At 42.2% G+C, this 17,780-nt stretch overlaps 4 protein-coding genes across 6 annotated transcripts; 2 read left to right on the forward strand and 2 right to left on the reverse strand.

The window, feature by feature from the left end:
- The first annotated feature begins 396 nt into the window (after window positions 1-396).
- LOC134193923 (cyclin-Y-like) lies at window positions 397-7,223 on the forward strand. The gene is made up of 12 exons (XM_062662789.1): window positions 397-786; window positions 1,403-1,453; window positions 1,508-1,578; window positions 1,631-1,722; window positions 1,783-1,818; window positions 3,521-3,575; window positions 3,643-3,732; window positions 3,788-3,817; window positions 3,883-3,997; window positions 6,307-6,358; window positions 6,686-6,848; window positions 6,906-7,223. Exons 1-12 carry the CDS (start codon window positions 573-575, stop codon window positions 7,008-7,010), a joined length of 1,074 nt encoding a protein of 357 aa, XP_062518773.1. The 5' UTR covers window positions 397-572; the 3' UTR covers window positions 7,011-7,223.
- Window positions 7,224-7,439: 216 nt separating this feature from the next.
- LOC134193792 (heparan sulfate glucosamine 3-O-sulfotransferase 2-like) lies at window positions 7,440-8,939 on the reverse strand. Of its 2 annotated transcripts, XM_062662624.1 has the most exons (3): window positions 8,770-8,938; window positions 8,440-8,700; window positions 7,440-8,376 (listed from the first exon to the last, which is right to left on the reverse strand). In XM_062662624.1, exons 2-3 carry the CDS (start codon window positions 8,591-8,593, stop codon window positions 7,517-7,519), a joined length of 1,014 nt encoding a protein of 337 aa, XP_062518608.1. In that variant the 5' UTR covers window positions 8,594-8,700; window positions 8,770-8,938; the 3' UTR covers window positions 7,440-7,516. The 2 variants fall into 2 exon arrangements, with proteins under 2 accessions (XP_062518608.1, XP_062518607.1); XM_062662623.1 differs by having other exon boundaries at window positions 7,440-8,700; window positions 8,770-8,939.
- A 31-nt stretch (window positions 8,940-8,970) lies between these two features.
- LOC134193790 (outer dynein arm-docking complex subunit 4-like) lies at window positions 8,971-13,769 on the forward strand. The gene is made up of 12 exons (XM_062662622.1): window positions 8,971-9,149; window positions 9,207-9,338; window positions 9,479-9,632; window positions 9,957-10,021; window positions 10,559-10,672; window positions 11,473-11,530; window positions 11,623-11,791; window positions 11,854-11,909; window positions 12,365-12,572; window positions 12,730-12,816; window positions 12,885-13,081; window positions 13,358-13,769. Exons 1-12 carry the CDS (start codon window positions 9,027-9,029, stop codon window positions 13,615-13,617), a joined length of 1,623 nt encoding a protein of 540 aa, XP_062518606.1. The 5' UTR covers window positions 8,971-9,026; the 3' UTR covers window positions 13,618-13,769.
- LOC134193793 (uncharacterized) lies at window positions 13,615-17,780 on the reverse strand. Of its 2 annotated transcripts, none has more exons than XM_062662625.1 (14): window positions 17,658-17,780; window positions 17,452-17,575; window positions 16,922-17,025; window positions 16,783-16,835; window positions 16,664-16,713; window positions 16,559-16,601; window positions 15,668-15,717; window positions 15,547-15,600; window positions 15,146-15,179; window positions 15,007-15,080; window positions 14,910-14,945; window positions 14,533-14,655; window positions 14,377-14,476; window positions 13,615-13,735 (listed from the first exon to the last, which is right to left on the reverse strand). In XM_062662625.1, exons 1-14 carry the CDS (start codon window positions 17,669-17,671, stop codon window positions 13,683-13,685), a joined length of 912 nt encoding a protein of 303 aa, XP_062518609.1. In that variant the 5' UTR covers window positions 17,672-17,780; the 3' UTR covers window positions 13,615-13,682. The 2 variants fall into 2 exon arrangements, with proteins under 2 accessions (XP_062518609.1, XP_062518610.1); XM_062662626.1 differs by having other exon boundaries at window positions 17,452-17,543; window positions 17,658-17,748.

Raw genomic sequence — 17,780 nt, forward strand, 5'->3', positions numbered from 1 at the left:
ATATCCGGGATAGTGGAGTAAAGACTGCGCAATTAAAAATAATTTATGCACTAATAAGGTTTGATGACACCTAGAATGACCATGTCTTGTAAATATGCATGACAGCTGTTAGGTTCATTAACATAATTGTCATTGATATTAAATTTTAAAAGCCATTAAATATGAATGTTATTAATTAGCTGGCAAGCATCATTTCTAATGCTGTTATTACTGAAAACATGCCTTCTGCTTAATTAATTAATAAACATTTTTACTAAATATAACTTAGCATAACAACAGCAGACCTGAACTGGCCCAAACTTGTCATGTCACGACTTCTCATAAACATAGTAAAAACAAAAGACAATATTACGTAAAAGACGCGTCCCCGCTGCAATGGATTACATACGGGATTTCTCACTGAACACGACGCCGAGAATTCCCGGAGGTTTTAAGTTTGCATTTTGTGAAAGCCGTCAGTTGTTGTCACAAGTCCACCGTTTCATCCTCGACTTTCTCGTCCCCCACTGTTTTATGCGTCAGCGCGAAGAGCAACTCTAGCCGGCAGGTCGGCCTACCCACAGAGCATCAGCATGGGAAACCTGTGCCCCTCCGCTCAAAAAGAAGACAAATACTTACATCCACTCAACCATGAAATGGACGACAGCCTGAAAGCAACGCCCAGTCCACCAGCCGACGAACAAGCGTCGGACGACGCAGAGAGCTCGTCGCCGTCCGCAGAGCCGTCGCCTCTCGTGCTGCACAAAGACCTGAAGCTCAACTTGCAGCACATCAGCGAACGTGAAGGTGAGCAGCGAGCGAGCAGAGAGTTTGTTTGCACACAGTGGCTTCCGGCGCGTAGTAACCCGTAGACAGACCAGAATACCGACCACGCCCACTTCACGACACACACACACACACACACACACACACACACACACACACACACACACACACTAGCCGTCCACGCAGACCTAACTTGTGACGCGTCTCTTGCACAAAATTTTATTTTTGAATTTTACTGGGTGTGGAACACTTAATTAAAAATTTAAACTTCAAGATGGTTTAGTTAATTAATATCAAGGTAGTTCTTGCTGTAGGTATTGGTAAGGGTACATATGCTTAACAAAATCGAAAGTTCACAGCCTATTGGTCGTACTTTCAAGGACTTGTGCAATATGTTGTAAGCACGAGTAGACATTAGCTATTGTCCGAGTTGACTGTCTTACGATCTTGTTGATATTTGTAACCAGATTTAATTGAGTGTGACACTGGTCCATCATGTTTTTTAAGTCTGTTTACAAGTAGGGTTACTAAAAAGTAAACGAAACCAAAAATATTAAGAAAGTTTCAGAAGCTATTTTTCATTCGCCGTACCTCGTTTCTCTTTCCACCTTATTTCTAATGGCCGTTTTGTTGGTAGACCTTTCTGGTCACCAGGGAACGATCTTTATGGAACGATTCAAGCAAGACAGTAAGCGCATCGACTTGTATTCCATTATTGCAACACAAAGATTGTGTGACACAGGAGTAGCCGTCAATGAGGGGCAGCGACGTAGGAAGGTTTCTATCAGACAACTGCAAGAGGCTCACGTGCTGGTAACACAACGAAAATGTGTTACGAAACTATTAGACATTATGTGGTGTGTAGGAAGGTACAAAGGCGAAAGCAAGCTCGTGTTCTACTATCTATTTGGATGATAGTACTGTGAGTCAACCTAACTTGAAAACGACTCTCAAATTGTGAGTATCACGTATGTAATTCGGTCTCGTGTTAGAAATTGAAATGTATATGTGGGTTAGGGTTTCGCTTGCCATCTACTACCATGTCAAGAATTTGTAAGTCGTTTGTGGTGTATCGCGTTCATCCGTTTTCTCACAATTGTGTTGCTAACGTAATCTTGTTCACTGGTATATTGTGTATGTAAAGTTGTGTGTTATACCTTATGTCGTTTAAAAACTGTTTGCTCTGCTTTTGTATTGGGAGTCACCCACCAGTGAGATGTGTTTCTTTAGTAGCAATAATGTTGGTATCAAATTTGTAATTAATCGTCATTCACAATGTAGTAAATCATGTGGCAAAATTTAACAAACTGGTTGTCCAATGGAGGATTTATTCTATTGCAGATCAGGGTCAGAAGTGGTCGGGCTCCAACCATCACTCAGCAAACTCCGACCATCACTTTGCATGTTCCGACCCACCACTATATATTTTTAGTGTTTTACTTGCCTAAGATAATGAGCATTGGAAGGTGAGCAGTTTGTCGAAAGGTGAGTGCTCTGTTCACATCGTGACATGCCAGCAGACCCGCCCTGCTATGATACGATGTATAATACAATCTATCACTCCGGGCACTAAGGTGGTGTGACAGAGCCAGTCAAAGTCGTCTTCAGGGTTTTGTGCTAGATGGGAGTACTCGCTTTTGAAACCTCCAGCTGGTGCATGGATGGATGGCAGACATCTAACCATGCCATAGTATAGACACGAGACTGGGCAATGTAGTTCCCCGACAGAAGTTGCAACTTTCTTAATCTGCTCTTTCAGATCACGGACCATGGACAGTGTGATACATTCTGTTTGGTGCTTTTTCTTGTCTGTTCTGCGACGATGCTTGAGTGTCCGGGAGTTTGCTTTACTTCTTTCTCGGATATTGGAAATAGGAATAAACCATGCCCCTTAATGCAGCAAATACCCGACCACCACTCCAAAAATCCTGTGCAGAACACTGGCAGATGAACAAAATGAGTCTGCAAGTACATCGTCCATAAGTTTGTTATTTAGCTGATTTTAGTATTTCACGTTACATAGATCTTTGCCATCAAGCTATGCATGCCAGATAACAAGTTACGAAATCGGTGATTACGTGTACTAGACATCAATGTACACACACAAACACACACACACACACACACACACACACACACACACACACACACACACACACACACACACACACACACACACACATGGTGTCACCAATCTGCACATTGAAAATGAAAGTGTTCCGTATTTACAATCCAATTCCATGACAAACTTGGTGATTTGCACTAGGAAACCTGAATGGCAAGAATGACTTACTGCAAGAGCATGCAATGAAACTAATATGTACTTGTATGGTACAGTACAGTTGTATGGTACAGGTTACCTTAGGGTACACATAAAGAGTTCATTACCAAGTCAGACAAACAAGCATGCATTGAGAACTGAATTAATGATAATATAGTCATATGCAAAAGCCCATGTGGTAACTTGCAAGGTTGTAATTGGTGTGTGCATGTGTATAGACCACCAAATAATGAAGTTAAGTAATGACGCAAAATTTCAGGTTAGATTGTCTTGTATTCACCCACATATATGTTTTTGCACTGTTGGTGCTTACTGCTTTATCACAATGCAGAATGGATGTAACCATTTTGCCTGGTCAGTGTTGCATTGAAATGCCTAATGTAGAGCTAATTAATATGCCACCCAACAGATATTTGTATAGAAACTATTGTTCTTTGGAGCTTCAACAGTTTGTTCTTGTTATCCTCTGTACAGTCCTCAAGAACCAAGAGTATTGGAGATCTTTGACGAGAGAATTCATCCTCTTTCTGTATACTTCTAAATGATGCTATAAGGTGTGTGCCTGTAAGCATAGAATGTTGTGTTTTGACTACCAGAGAGACCCACTGCCGAGAGACTATGATACGTACAACCCAGAGCACAGAGATGTGTACAGATTTGTAAAGATTCTCTTCAGTGCAGCACAGGTGGGGACAGTTGGTGTTTGCATAGTTTGTTTTGGTTACATGTGGTTTTTTGCAGCTCACCTCGGAATGTGCCATAATCACGCTGGTATTTTATGTGGTTAAGAGTTCCTGTTTGTTTTGTGTCTATTGAGCCTCCTGGTTTTTGTTTAGGTTTATATTGAGCGGCTTCTAACGTATGCTGAGATCGACGTGCATCCGACTAACTGGAAACGGATTGTGCTCGGTGCGATCATGTTGGCATCGAAAGTCTGGGATGATCAAGCTGGTATGAAGCTATGTATTTCATTTATACATCTGCTTGTGTGTGTGTGTGTGTGTGTGTGTGTGTGTGTGTGTGTGTGTGTGTGTGTGTGTGTGTGGTGCAATAGCTCAGTTGGTTAGAGAGTCATCTTATGGAGTGCTTACATCCGGGACCTTGAAGGGTCACAAGTTCAAGTCACAGTGATGGCGAGCTATGGCATAATTTCCTTAAGCAGGAAACTAACGCACATTTGCGTCTCTCAACTCAGGAGTATAAATGAGTACCTGGTCATTGACTGGGATCCTAAGCGGCCATCGGCTATGACGTGACATCAGCCACTGGGGTCCTGGTGAGACTTCGGGTGCTCACACCACAGTTGGCTTCACAAGTCGGTGCTCCTGCGAGTGCCTGGCCCGGCTCCAGGAGTTTGCTAGTGCAGGCCCAGAGTTCCCTGAGTAGCGCACAGGGCCCAGCTTAACAGCTGGGGCATGACCTTAGAGGCAGCTTCTGACATTTAGGATTTTCAGGTGTGTGTGTGTGTGTGTGTGTGTGTGTGTGTGTGTGTGTGTGTGTGCATGTGTGTGTGTGTGTGCATGTGTGTGCGTGTGTGCACACATGCACGTGCACTTGCATGTACCCTTTACACACATCAAGTAGCCAATAGGCATCACTTATCTGTACATAATCTTAATGAGGATTCCGAGGGTGTCGAGGTGAGGAAAACAAATTGCCTGAACTGGCAGAGGGTATTGTCTGTCTAAATCTTTTGCACTGAAGCTGGATGCTGTTTCATTAATTAACTATTCATGCTTTAGCCACTCACCTGTCAATGTTCGGCTCTAGTTTCATGGTCACCTGTTCGGCAAATCTCGATGAACAGTAAACCTATGTGTCACTCTTTTTGTGAGATGTTGTGTATCTCTATATCTATAAAAGTCTGATCTGTCTGTCTGTCTGTAACATCAATCACGCTATAACTGCCGGGCCGATCGCCACAAAACCGTGCATGAAGACTGCTTTCCACACCACAGTGCAAACGCACGCTTCGGTATCTAGACGGTCCCCTGTCGAGGAGTCCATCCCCGAGTGAAATCTCGCCAATCGAGGAGTCCATCCCGAAGTGAAATCTCGCCAGGATGTGATCGTGGTGCGACTTTGAATTTACGATCCCCATGCACATGCCACGAGAATATCTGTTTCATGTTTGGGTTTCGCTCTATGGTATTGAATGTAGCCAAGTCAGTCATGGGACTTCTGTTGTTATTACAGTCACACTGACGTCTGCGTGACGTGTGGGTGGTTTCCAATTAATGAGTGCCAATAGCAACAACACCATAATACTGCCCTCACACAGTGACACTCCTGTCACATAACGAACCTGTTAGTTCACCGAGAAATGACGATGTTGATTCCATAAATTTCAAGTTGTTGCAAAAGTTGCCAGGAGAACAAAAGTGCTACAAATCTTTTGACTCGGCTCTGGACTCCGACCAACAAGTGAACTATCCAGCAAAAATTTTAAATTCTCTGCAAATTCCAGGTGTTCCACCACACAACTTGATGCTTCAATTCAGTGCACCCATTATGCTTTTGAGAAACCTGGACCCTCCTAGGTTATGCAATGGACAAGGTTGGTTGTTCAGACATTACTCACCAATGTCATCAAAGCGACGATTCTAACAGGCAGTTTCAAGGGTGAAGACGTCTTTTTTTTGCCACGAATACCAATGATTCCAACAGACACTGTATTTGAATTTAGGAGGCTTCAGTTTCCCATTAGACTTAGTTTTGCAGTATCAATTAACAAAGCTCAAGGTCAGTCTTTCAAGGAAATTGGACTGAATTTGACAAATCCTTGCTTTCGCATGGACAGTTCTATGTAGGGTGCTTGCGCACTGGGCAAGGAAAATGTTTACATTACTTTGCACCAGAAGGCAAGACTAGGAATATTATGTACAAAGAGGTTCTATAGTCTCTTATCTTTTTATACATACCCTATGTATAAAAAGATAAGAGACTATTACGTATGGTGAATAAGTGTTTGTTTTTAATACATAGAATATGTAAGAATACGCAACCCTAGCTCCACCTGTCTAATGTCTAATGTTACCCGGGCAACGCGGGTGGAGATGCTAGTTACCTATAAATAGCTTCATCACGCAAGCTCTCTATGATTTACTTAAAGTATGAAGTGACATCATTGGCATGGATAGTTAGAGGATAATAGTGTTACATTGCATGTGGCATGCAAGATTGACTGACCTCAAGATTGTGCTGTCTAGGTTGTGTAACATAATTCACTTCATAGGCAATATCTGTGCTGTTTCTTGTAGTGTGGAATGTCGACTATTGCCAGATTCTGAGGGACATTCCTGTCGAAGACATGTACGTAGAAATATTCTATCTACTCAAAATTATATCAAACAATCAAACAGACAGACAGCAGGTAGGTAGAGGGTAACACAGAGGACAATCTTGGAGCATTACAAAGATGGTTTTCGAGATGCAAATCGATGGCTGATGGAGAGACATTTGACAGACAGCGAGAGCAAGTGGAAGACAGACAAACTGACACCATGCAGAATGAAGTAGACAGGCAATAGAAGCATGCAGGTTTATGCAGTTAGATCAGTTCTAATCTAACTTTGCTCTCGTCTGCCATTTTTCTCCAGCCACATTAGCACTCATCTGCCATTTGTCTTGCCCATACAGGAACGAACTTGAACGAGTCTTCCTAGAAATGCTTCAGTTCAACATCAATGTTGACTCCAGTGTCTACGCCAAGTACTACTTTGATCTACGCCATCTGGCAGATGCTAACGGATTTACCTTTCCCGTTGAACCACTCTCTAAAGATCGAGCCAAAAAACTGGAAGTCAGTGACCAATTGCAATGTGCTAACCATCGTGAAGTGTCATGACACTTTTTGTAGGCTCTGTCTCGTGTTGACCTGCAAGACCGTGTAGTAAAGAAAGCAGCCAGTGTGGAGAATTTTTTAGCCTCACCAAACAGGGTGAAGTCTGCTGTTTTATCATGATTTTTGTTACCACCTTTTAGCCTTTGTAACATGCCGAATATGCAGCATTCGTTTTGTACAGAAGCAAAGGTAGTCTTCATAACTTAGCTTTTTACGGCATTATGTACTGTGTGATATAAATGGTGAGGAGGTCTTGTAGTGCACATAACAAGGTGATGGAGTACACCTGGGACAAGTGAGTAATTCAACAATCGGGTATAGAGGACATGGAAATTGAATGTGTAGAAATCAAAGATGTGCAACCGTGGGCATCCTTTACTCTTTGAAATGATCCGACAATCCTATACACCAATTTTGTCAGCAGAAACACACACACACACACACACACACACACACACACACACACACACACACACACACACACACACACACCACAATCATGCAGTCCCCACCCCTAACCTCCATGTACATTCACACCGAGTTACATTCTTGACAATCAATAAATAGTATTTACTTCATCTCTTCATATGTCTAATACAGACTAGACCGGCTTTCTAATTTCTTGCCTAGCTTTCTTTTGTGTAGTTCCAATTGAATGTTTTATCTATCAAACTATATAATAATCTATTCCAAGGGGCAAAGTAATTCTGCAGCATGTTGACAACATCAGGATCGACCTTAATGTGATGCCTTCCTTTAGATCGACCAAGGCAGCCATCACTCTCTTGCGACTTCTCCCTCTTACGCCTCAACCGATGACAATAAAATCCTTTCAATTCATTAAAATAGAACATCTTTCCTTGAAAGAATGGTTTAACACCCAAAAATGTTTCCACTTGATTTAGTACTCCAACAGGATTCAAAGTCAATTCTTCACTGCTGAGGAAGAGGAAGTGACTTCTATTGTAGTACGCAAGCCACTCTTGCATCCACCTCGCGTACTGGCCCAGTTGGATGAGATAGGCATCAGAATCAACACACCGTGCCTGCCGACTCTGACAATCATTCGCTGTGATGACCTTGCTAGCAAAAGTCTGGACGGCAGTGCCGTTACTGACAGGACTAGACAACGTCTGCATGTAGTCAGAAATAGCTCGCTCTATCGGTTCGCGAAAGAGAACGATAAATTTGGTCGACAACGGTAAGGTTTCTTTCATTCTCTTCGGAACGGACGGACCAATAATGTAACTCGGCGTCTTCTCAACCACCACTTGATTGCGTTTGCGTTTCGGCATCTGAGCAATGTAGTGGTCGATGCCCTTGCGGAACTCCTCGTCTCGGTCGAAAAAATGGATCTCCTTCGGTGCGCTGCGAATCTGCGGATGCAGACCGAGCATGCTGAGGAGCGCCCGTGTGCCACCCTTCTTCACTCCAATTATAATCGCGTGTGGAAAGCTGCTCTGCCATACTGCACTATCAATTGCGTCTGTGACAGAGGAAAGACCATCTGCTGTAGAGTCACAACAGTGAGATAGAAATGATGTACGACCTGCAAGGGTTTTTCGTCGAGAAACGGATTTGCGGTTTGATGTCTTGCGTTCTCTAGATTGAGGGAAGTAGCGTGGCCAGCGATAAAAAGCGACGAGAAAGATGCTGATGGAGAAAATCAGGAAAATAACCACCAACGGCCGCCTTCTCCTCATTGGCACACAGACGGGTGAGTCACCGAATAACTGGTCGTTATGTCATGCTAGGCGAGAGTTTCTCTTGCAGCCACATAAACGAAAGACCGCAACTGTTCTGCGCATGCCTAGGAAGAAAATACGACATGTAGACTGTACCGTACAGTGTACAGTACACGTATAGTACAGTACTGTACCTTTTCTGTGCAGCGTCCATTCACCTGGACAGACCCCAGTGCGCGCAACAGAGAGTACGCTCTTCCTCGGACCCCAGACTTAATGCGCATCCTAGCTCAAGATTCTCAGCTAATCAACACAATTGCGTCAAACAAAGCTTAGAAACAAACAGTACAATCACAATAGAATTAAATTTTTACCTTTATACGGGTTACAATAAAAGTCATTGAAATTAACTTGTTGCCAGTAGCGACGATACCTACATTCTCTTTTCACAATGTACGGCAACGAAGACGACGAAGAGGATGGTCCTAAAAGCAGTTTTGAAACGTACTTAGCGGAAGGAGAGAAACTTTCCAACAAGGGCTACTACCAAAAAGCCTTGGAAGCGATCACAATGGTTTCATCCACTGCCAGCTATTCTGCACATCTAGACATTGATTGATGTCTCTACTAGGCATTAGAATTGAAGTCGTTTGATCGAGTAGCACTGGTGGCCAGATCTAAGGTCCATCTACAAATGGGCAGTAATACGACAGCGTTGGACGACGCCGAGCTCTCTCTCAAGGACGACAAAGAATTCGTCAAGGTTTTTAAAAATAAAACAAGGAGAAAATTACTATAAGAAACGACTGCAAGCTGCAGTACTGTCACATCTACAACAACAGCTAGTCCTACCTGTGTAGACAGACACCAGAGTAACATCTTCATCGTCGTTTCTGTTTTTAGGGTCTCTATGCGAAGGCTGAGGCACTCTATGCCATGGGTGACTTCGAGTATGCTCTCATGTACTATCATCGCGGCAACAAGTTGAGACCAGAACTGGAGGAATTTCGACTGGGAATACAGAAGGCATCGGAAGCTATTGATAACTGCATAGGAGGTGTTGAGTCACAAATATTTATGTTTGTATGTACACACATACAGTACCTCCTATTGCATCCAGCTGTTTGCCTCACGTCATGCTTGCTTCTTGATGTTGTATTATATACAGGACCTCCGTGTCACTTTTTTGCTTGTCCTGTTTTACATACAGCCACATTTGGACACACACACACACACACACACACACACACACACACACACACACACACACACACACACACACACACACACACACACACACACACACACACACACACACACACACACACACACACACACACACACACACACACAGTGTGATACTCATATTCTCTTGCTATAGAGCGAGCAGCTGTCAAGCTAAAGAACAAAGGAGATTTATCATTTTTTGCTGCTCAAGAAGAACACGTAAGAATATAATTAGTTGTGCCAATTGTCGTATACAGTAAAGTGAACGCATCGTCTACTTCAATAGTAACAAGCACCATTGCTGAAAAAAGTGTTTCAATTAAATTACTTTAACGTTTGTCATGCATATCAATTAACAAATAAATTTAGATTGAATGCACGTGCACACATATGTACATACTACAAAAACAAAAATCAGATGTCCAGACATGTTGTTTAAAACACAACACAGAAACACGTACACACACACACACACACACACACACACACACACACACACACACACACACACACACACACACACACACACACACACACACACACACACACACACACACTGAGAAGCTTGCATCGACAACCCAAGAGTGACTAATCACCAACTTTCCTATTTGCATGACTAGGGAATATTATACAGTGTAGAGTACCTACTCCAAATGCTTGACTAACAGAGATTGAAACAGCAAACTATAGTAGGAAATCAAGTTGTTTCTCTTTACACCATATTTTCGCTGTGTTGTATGTTACTACTGGTTGCAGGCAAAGAAAGGTAAAGGCGGAGTGAAGAAAAAGAAATTTGGTGGTCCACAACAGGTTCAGTCTAACAGAGCAAAGGTCCCATCTAAACCGAGAAACAGCAAGACAGTGAAACAGGTGGGGATAGAGATTTATAGATACTTAGGCAAATAGTGTTGAATGGATTGGTGGAGACGATAGATGGATGGCTGAGCAGAGTGACGAACCTGCGGGCACACACAATCTTATAGAATATATAATGCAGCAGAGTTAGTAGCTATATGTACAGACTGCACGTTGACGTGTATGTTTTTATGCCAGTTTGTAAGGGTATTTGTGGTAGTGACTTGTTCAGGGTTGTAGCCTCCTGTACTGTATAAATATTTGGTTGACATGCGTATTTGTTTTGTAGCTTTGATGTCACAAGTATTTTATTAATTGGTACACAGGCAGACAGACAGACAGACAGACAGGCAGGCAGGCACAGGCAGGCAGACAGACAGATAGACAGATAGACATGTGGCAGACAGATAGATATGTGGATGGCCATTGAGTGAACAGACAGACAGGCAGACAGGCAGACAGATAAGCAGGCAGGCAGGCAGGTACTTTATTTTCATACAGACTCTACTTGTACACGTTAGGATTTTTTAAAGCAAACCAGTCCTTGCAAACAACAAAGTCATACGGTAGATTAACTAATGGACTTGGCCTTGAATGTCAGTCAAATAATCTATCTAAATCACAAGATTAGGTGACAGTTTTGAAAGTTTTCTGAGGACATGGCAGACATACAGACAGACAGAGAGACAGGCAAACAGACAGACAGACAGACAGGCAGCAGATAGACAGGCAGATAAAAAACATTCACTCACTTACACACATTCACCTAGTCAATTCTACAAACAATAATGTCAATGCTGTTGCTTTGTGTCTAGCTCTTGGGAGAACTCTACGCTGACAGAGAATACCTTGAGAAACTGAGCACAGACACAGGTAAGACAGCAGATCACCAATTGACTTTGTGTACTCGTGTTGACAAACCAAACTTACTAACACATCACACTTACCGCATTGCAATTTGTTAGATTTTGTTCATGGACATCAGAATGTTGATGTCTATCACTTAGTCCGCGAGGGTCTCACCTACCTGGACACTCGCTCCGAATTCTGGCAACAACAACAACCCATGTACGCACGCAAACAAGAGCGGGAGCTGCGTAAATGGAAACCAGCTCAAAGGAAACCGAAAAAGAAGTGAGACAAATGACGAGATGTTCCGAGTTGTATAAGGGGTGAATGGTTTGGGTTTTCGATAGGGAGGGACCTGATCCCACTGTGGTGATTGTGCAGAAGCTTGAAGAAATAGAAGACGGTTAGTGCAATGTCTGTGAATAATGAAGATAAGTATTGTTGGCTAAGTAACCGTTTGTATGTGTCTTTGTGACACATTGACTGGATCTCAATGTTTGTGTTGCTCATAGTTACTGACTTCATTTGGAAATTTCGTATCGTCCGTGTGTCGTCCGTTTGAGTGCTCAAACTCCAAACATTTAGACAGATGGAAAGAATGTTTAGGCAGGCAGACAGACAGACTTAGTCTCGTGTACACAAGCATTTCTGACTTAAGTAATATCAAACATCACATCTAGACGACATGTTGACTATGTTCATATTACACATGTAGAGTAACAACCTGGCTATGTCTGTCTAATCCTCATTCTTTTTTCTGTAAATGTGTTAGAAAGATCGTTGATTTGGTCTTCTAAATGCCTGGTTGAGAAACACGAGTAACATGAAATTGCTTTAATTAGTAGTGATTGTGTGTAGCTTTGGATGTGGGCAATGCTGAGGAGAGTCTTGAAAAGGCTAAGGACTGTATGAAGTTTGTGGAGCCATACTCAGAGAGTGAGCTACCGAATAAGGAAGACATCATAGGGCAGCTGCACGGATGCTTGGGCAATGCATTCATGGACTTGGGACGTATGGAAGACGCACAAATTCAATTTGAGAAGGACCTGCAGATAGCTCTTGCTCGGTGTGTGTGTGTGTGTGTGTGTGTGTGTGTGTGTGTGTGTGTGTGTGTGTGTGTGTGTGTGTGTGTGTGTGTGTGTGTGTGTGTGTGTGTGTACACAAAGTGTCAAACACATCACATAATTGTTTGATCAAGAAATGGCACCCTACTGTCCTTTCAGGCAAAACCTTGACGCTAAGTCAAGAGCATATGACAATCTCGGTCGTCTTCATGCAAAATCTGGCAACTATTTCAAGGCAGTTGAAAAGTACATGTGGCATTTGCCAATTTAAAAATACATCTAGGTTATTGCCTTCTTATTGCTGCTTGTTATAGTTGGACCGAAAAGCTTCCTCTCAGCAAGACAGCTCTTGAAAAGACATGGCTTTACCATGAAATCGGTCGTTGCCATCTAGAGATGGGAAATTATGATGATGCTCATGATTTTGGTGAAAAAGCACTGGCAGCAGCTCATGAGGCCAAAGACCAAGTGTGGGAATTGAACAGCAGTGTTCTTATTGCCCAAGCAGAAGGTGAGCTATTTATTTTATTTTGTGCAATAGAACTGCTGCACATATTCTAGCAAGGATATAATCAATAACACAGCCTACACACACAAACACACACACACACACACACACACACACACACACACACACACACACACACACACACACACACACACACACACACACACACACACACACACACACACACACACACACAAACGAACAAGGAAACTAACAAACAAACACCACAGGCAATCGAACATTAGATGGGACATAAAATAATACCATCCCTTTGTACAGTGAAGTTGGATGACTTGGCTGCTGCAGTTGAATCATTTGAAAGATCCCAGCGTTTGGCTCAACTGTCAGGAGATCGGGGAGCAGAAGAAGCAATACAAAAAGCTCTGGAGGACCTCAATGCCAAAATGGTGCAAAGCTTGCACGTTGACAGCAGTGGTGAGGCAGAAGGAAACGGAGACGGAGAAGGTGAACCAGAAGGTTACGAAGGAGAAGCCGAATCTGTGACAGGGAATTCTGACAAGGAAACTCACAACACGTAGAGCAATTGAAGCAATAGTTTATTAACACTGACTTCTTAGATACATAAATAACTGTATAACTGTCATCAGACACGACAGTTCTGTACGTCATATATGAGAATGGCCTCCGCTCCAATCTCTAAAGAAAACAATGGATGAGACGTGTGCCAAAGCGTATACTGCACCAGCTTATCTTAAGCTTCATTCACTTTTCTTCACCCGCAATCTTTAGTCACTGTCTGCCTGCCTCTATGCCTGTTTACATGCCTGTCTGACTACCTGATGCCAAGCACCAGTAGGGATTATAAGGGTCGGGACATTTGTCCGACCAAAACACACTGATGTCCTAGTCAAAATTCAGTTAGTCGGACATCATATCCGGCCACAAAGGTAATGCAAACCTGGTAGATCAAACTAAACATGACCGTCTACAGTAGATTGAGCTCAGTTGGATGCTGGTGAACAGAGTACAGTACCATAGACGTCACCAACAAAAAGGGAGGATCTGCTTACAGCCGATACTTAATTAACTTTTTTATATATAATTCGGTGTAAATTAATTTAATGTGGTATAATTAACAATGTATCATTAATAAAGTTAATTTAAAAATAATATAAATAATGAAGTTAATTTAATTTAATTTAATAATTAATGTTTAATCATTTTTAAAACAGAACTTGTGTCCAAGTACATTGAGTGATCTCTGACCCACTTACAAATGTTATAATCCCCACTGAAGCACTACACAAAAATGTACTGCAATACACTTTTTAGTGTACCTTGAAGTTGATCGAGAATTGTGTTCGTTTCTGATCTATAAATCAGCGCCTTTACTGACAACCACTCGTCGTTTTCTAATGGTGCAAGTGTTGGAGAGTTCTAAATCAATGGGGCTACTAAACTTGGTGTACGAAAAATCACACTTTCCAAACAACCTTTCCTGGGGTAATCTGTAGAACGAGAGAGAGTTTGCTGCGGATGACATTGTATTCAACCATCACAAACTTTGCAGCATCAACTACTCCTTGCACTCGACGTTTGATCAACTCGATTTCTTTCTGCACACAAATCGCATGCAATGCACACAACAGAGAGTACACAACAAAGATGAGAGACATGCATCCACAAAAACGAACCAATAGAAAGATGTTAAGGCACACAAGTTGTCAACATAACAGAGACGAAGGTGTAGACATACATGAAACACAAATAAACAGGCAAATCACACAGACAACTAACAATTAATATTTTACATGTCAGTGCATGATCACATTACTAATAAGAAACAAACAGAAATTTTTAGTATCCATACCAAGCGTTTGCTGTTTGGGTTCGAGATCAAAACAGCCTATAACACGCAATCAGATATTTTTCTGTTCCAATGTGTACAATAGTACATAATCATCTACTTGAGATGGCAATATTTCTGCTATTTCTTTAAGACCAGCTGCTCTCATTGTATCACCAGACTCCACAAGATCAACTGTATCAGTGAAGAAAACGTTAGTGTAGGTGTGCAGATTTCTATTGCATGTGAGCGTTTCTCACCTACAGCATCAGCTAGTTCAAGTTGACAAGCAATCTAAGTCACAGAAAATGGAACAAACTGTAGCACAAACACATAACTGCCGTGTGAACACACACACACACACACACGAACGCACGCACACACACACACACACACACACACACACACACACACACACACATGCACACACATGCACGCACGCGCACACACACACACACACACACACACACACACACACACACACACACACACACACACACATGTGCACGCACACACGCATGCACACACACACATAAACGCACAGATGCACACACCACAAACAAGCACGATCATGTGAACAAACACACAACACAAACACAAAAGTATCAACAAATGAATAAAACAAGCATAAAACAAACAATTCAATGTCACATAATCAGACCTCAACTGAACCGCTCACAAAACTGATGTCAGTCATAACATCTGGATTAAGGGTCTGCAAATATTCAATCAATTTACCACGTAGTCATCTCACCACAAAACAGAGTGCTCAACTATAACACCTCAAAGTATCTCGTTGTAAGTCCAGTAAATGAAGTTACAATTCGTTTTCCTAAAAAGCACGATCTCATTTCAATACGGTGTAATTTCACACTACCAATAAATTTATGATGAAAATGCAACGACTCACTCCAGAGCAATTACAACACCACATACAATGTTAAGCATACAGCAATGTACACATACTCACAAACGAGCCACAGTTCACACTTCATATCACTTTGTGTGCAGAGCAAAATTAGAATGCCACAACTCACTATGAAGTAACAAGTAATACTCATACTACGTAACTTGGAAAATAGAAATGTGGCATGCAACATTCAAGTTCTTATGAACTGAAGTTGTCAGAAACTTTTGTCTGACATTTGTACTACAAAGTCACAGAACTAGTCATTTCAATTAGCCGTTCACCTGAAGGGTAAGGTTGTAAACATATATATATATATATATATATATATATATATATATATATATATATATTAGCTAAACAAAGTTCAATGTTGGTGACTTATTCAATCTGATTAAACAACTACAGTAAATATTAAAATATAAAACAATGTAAACTAAACAAACAAATTCATAAACACACACACACACACACACACACACACACACACACACACACACACACACACACACACACACACACACACACACACACACAGAACACACACACACACACACACACACACACACACACACACACACACACACACACACACACACACACACACACACACACACACACACACACACACACACACACACACACACACACACACACACACACACACACACACACACATTCTCATAAACAAATTTCAATTTACCAATCTGTTTAAACGCAACCGTTATCGGATATCTTATTTCTTAATTTGTTAACTTCAACTCACCAGCCAAATCTCTAGGATCTGTGACAGTTGATGAAACGTCAACCTTCAAAAGTGAGGACCATGCAGTACATGTATAACACAATGGATTACAAGCAGAATATACACCTGAACACACAGTCGACACTTTCCAAAGCCCAGCTCAACAAGCTCTTTCACTACAGAATGACAAAAGTTAATTAACTCGTTGTGTCACCATGCAATGCAATCAACCATAAAGATCAAACCTTCAGCTTTGCTCTCCAGAATATTATCTTGCCCTGTTATGCCCATATCAACACTGCCACAAAAAGCGATTTTCAGAGTCACTTTAGATGTTGACATCATATGGAGCATCAAGAGCACAGCATCATGGCAATAACTCACCGTCCATGACTAACATAAAGACCAATATCCGTTGCAGGCAAAAAGACAATTGCAATATTCATGTTTGAACTGAAAGCAATATCCAGACGAGCCTTTTTAGAATACTAAACAAGCAAAACAGACAACAATCCAATACATGCAATGAATCTGAAACACAAATAAGTCATCGCGCAGCAGATTGTATAGTTTAGTGAACATGCACCACACACACACACACACACACACACACACACACACACACACACGCACGCACGCACGCACGCACGCACGCACGCACGCACGCACGCACGCACGCACGCACGCACGCACGCACGCACGCACGCACGCACGCACGCACGCACGCACGCACGCACGCACGCACGCACGCACGCACGCACGCACGCACGCACACACGCACGCACACACACACACACACACACACACACACCACAATTCCTTCCAACAAGCAATGGAAGCTCCAAAACTCAGGAGTGTCACCTCCAAGCAACTGTACATGTAGCAAGTAGACTTTTAGACCTATGTCGTATTACCTTGATCCCACATTTTTCTAGTAGTTGCAAAGAAGGTTCCATGAGGCGACCTTTCTTGGGCACAGCAAGGAGGAGACGGTTTTGCAGTTCTTCTGACAATGAATTCGAATTACGCTCGTCAGAACTAGATGAGTAGATGCGCAACCGATCAGACAGATCATAGGCATGATCAAGATCAACAGAGAGAGAGTGTGTGTCATGTCTACCTATAGCTACTCATCTTCTGACGTAGAATGCAATAACAATGCTACAGAGTTTGCAGGCCAAGAGAGCACGTGGCAGCTTCATGTACAGAAGATAAATGTCACACGCGTATGCTAATATCGTAT

Source organism: Corticium candelabrum, chromosome 18, assembly GCF_963422355.1.
Source record: "Corticium candelabrum chromosome 18, ooCorCand1.1, whole genome shotgun sequence".
Taxonomy (NCBI): domain Eukaryota; kingdom Metazoa; phylum Porifera; class Homoscleromorpha; order Homosclerophorida; family Plakinidae; genus Corticium; species Corticium candelabrum.

What these genes read in the sequence shown, in the direction of transcription:
- LOC134193923 (XM_062662789.1), top strand. Translation starts at nt 573, where the DNA reads ATGGGAAACCTGTGCCCCTCCGCTCAAAAAGAAGACAAATACTTACAT. An exon ending in TGCAAGAGGCTCACGTGCTG is followed by an intron (nt 1,579 to 1,630) that starts GTAACACAACGA and finishes TGTGGTGTGTAG; the next exon opens with GAAGGTACAAAGGCGAAAGC. An exon ending in GACATTCCTGTCGAAGACAT is followed by an intron (nt 6,359 to 6,685) that starts GTACGTAGAAAT and finishes TTGCCCATACAG; the next exon opens with GAACGAACTTGAACGAGTCT.
- LOC134193792 (XM_062662623.1), bottom strand. Translation starts at nt 8,593, where the DNA reads ATGAGGAGAAGGCGGCCGTTGGTGGTTATTTTCCTGATTTTCTCCATC.
- LOC134193790 (XM_062662622.1), top strand. Translation starts at nt 9,027, where the DNA reads ATGTACGGCAACGAAGACGACGAAGAGGATGGTCCTAAAAGCAGTTTT. An exon ending in CAAAGGAAACCGAAAAAGAA is followed by an intron (nt 11,792 to 11,853) that starts GTGAGACAAATG and finishes GGTTTTCGATAG; the next exon opens with GGAGGGACCTGATCCCACTG. An exon ending in CTGCAGATAGCTCTTGCTCG is followed by an intron (nt 12,573 to 12,729) that starts GTGTGTGTGTGT and finishes CTGTCCTTTCAG; the next exon opens with GCAAAACCTTGACGCTAAGT.
- LOC134193793 (XM_062662625.1), bottom strand. An exon ending in TTACAACGAGATACTTTGAG is followed by an intron (nt 15,601 to 15,667) that starts GTGTTATAGTTG and finishes GAATATTTGCAG; the next exon opens with ACCCTTAATCCAGATGTTAT. An exon ending in TACAGATTACCCCAGGAAAG is followed by an intron (nt 14,477 to 14,532) that starts GTTGTTTGGAAA and finishes CCATTGATTTAG; the next exon opens with AACTCTCCAACACTTGCACC.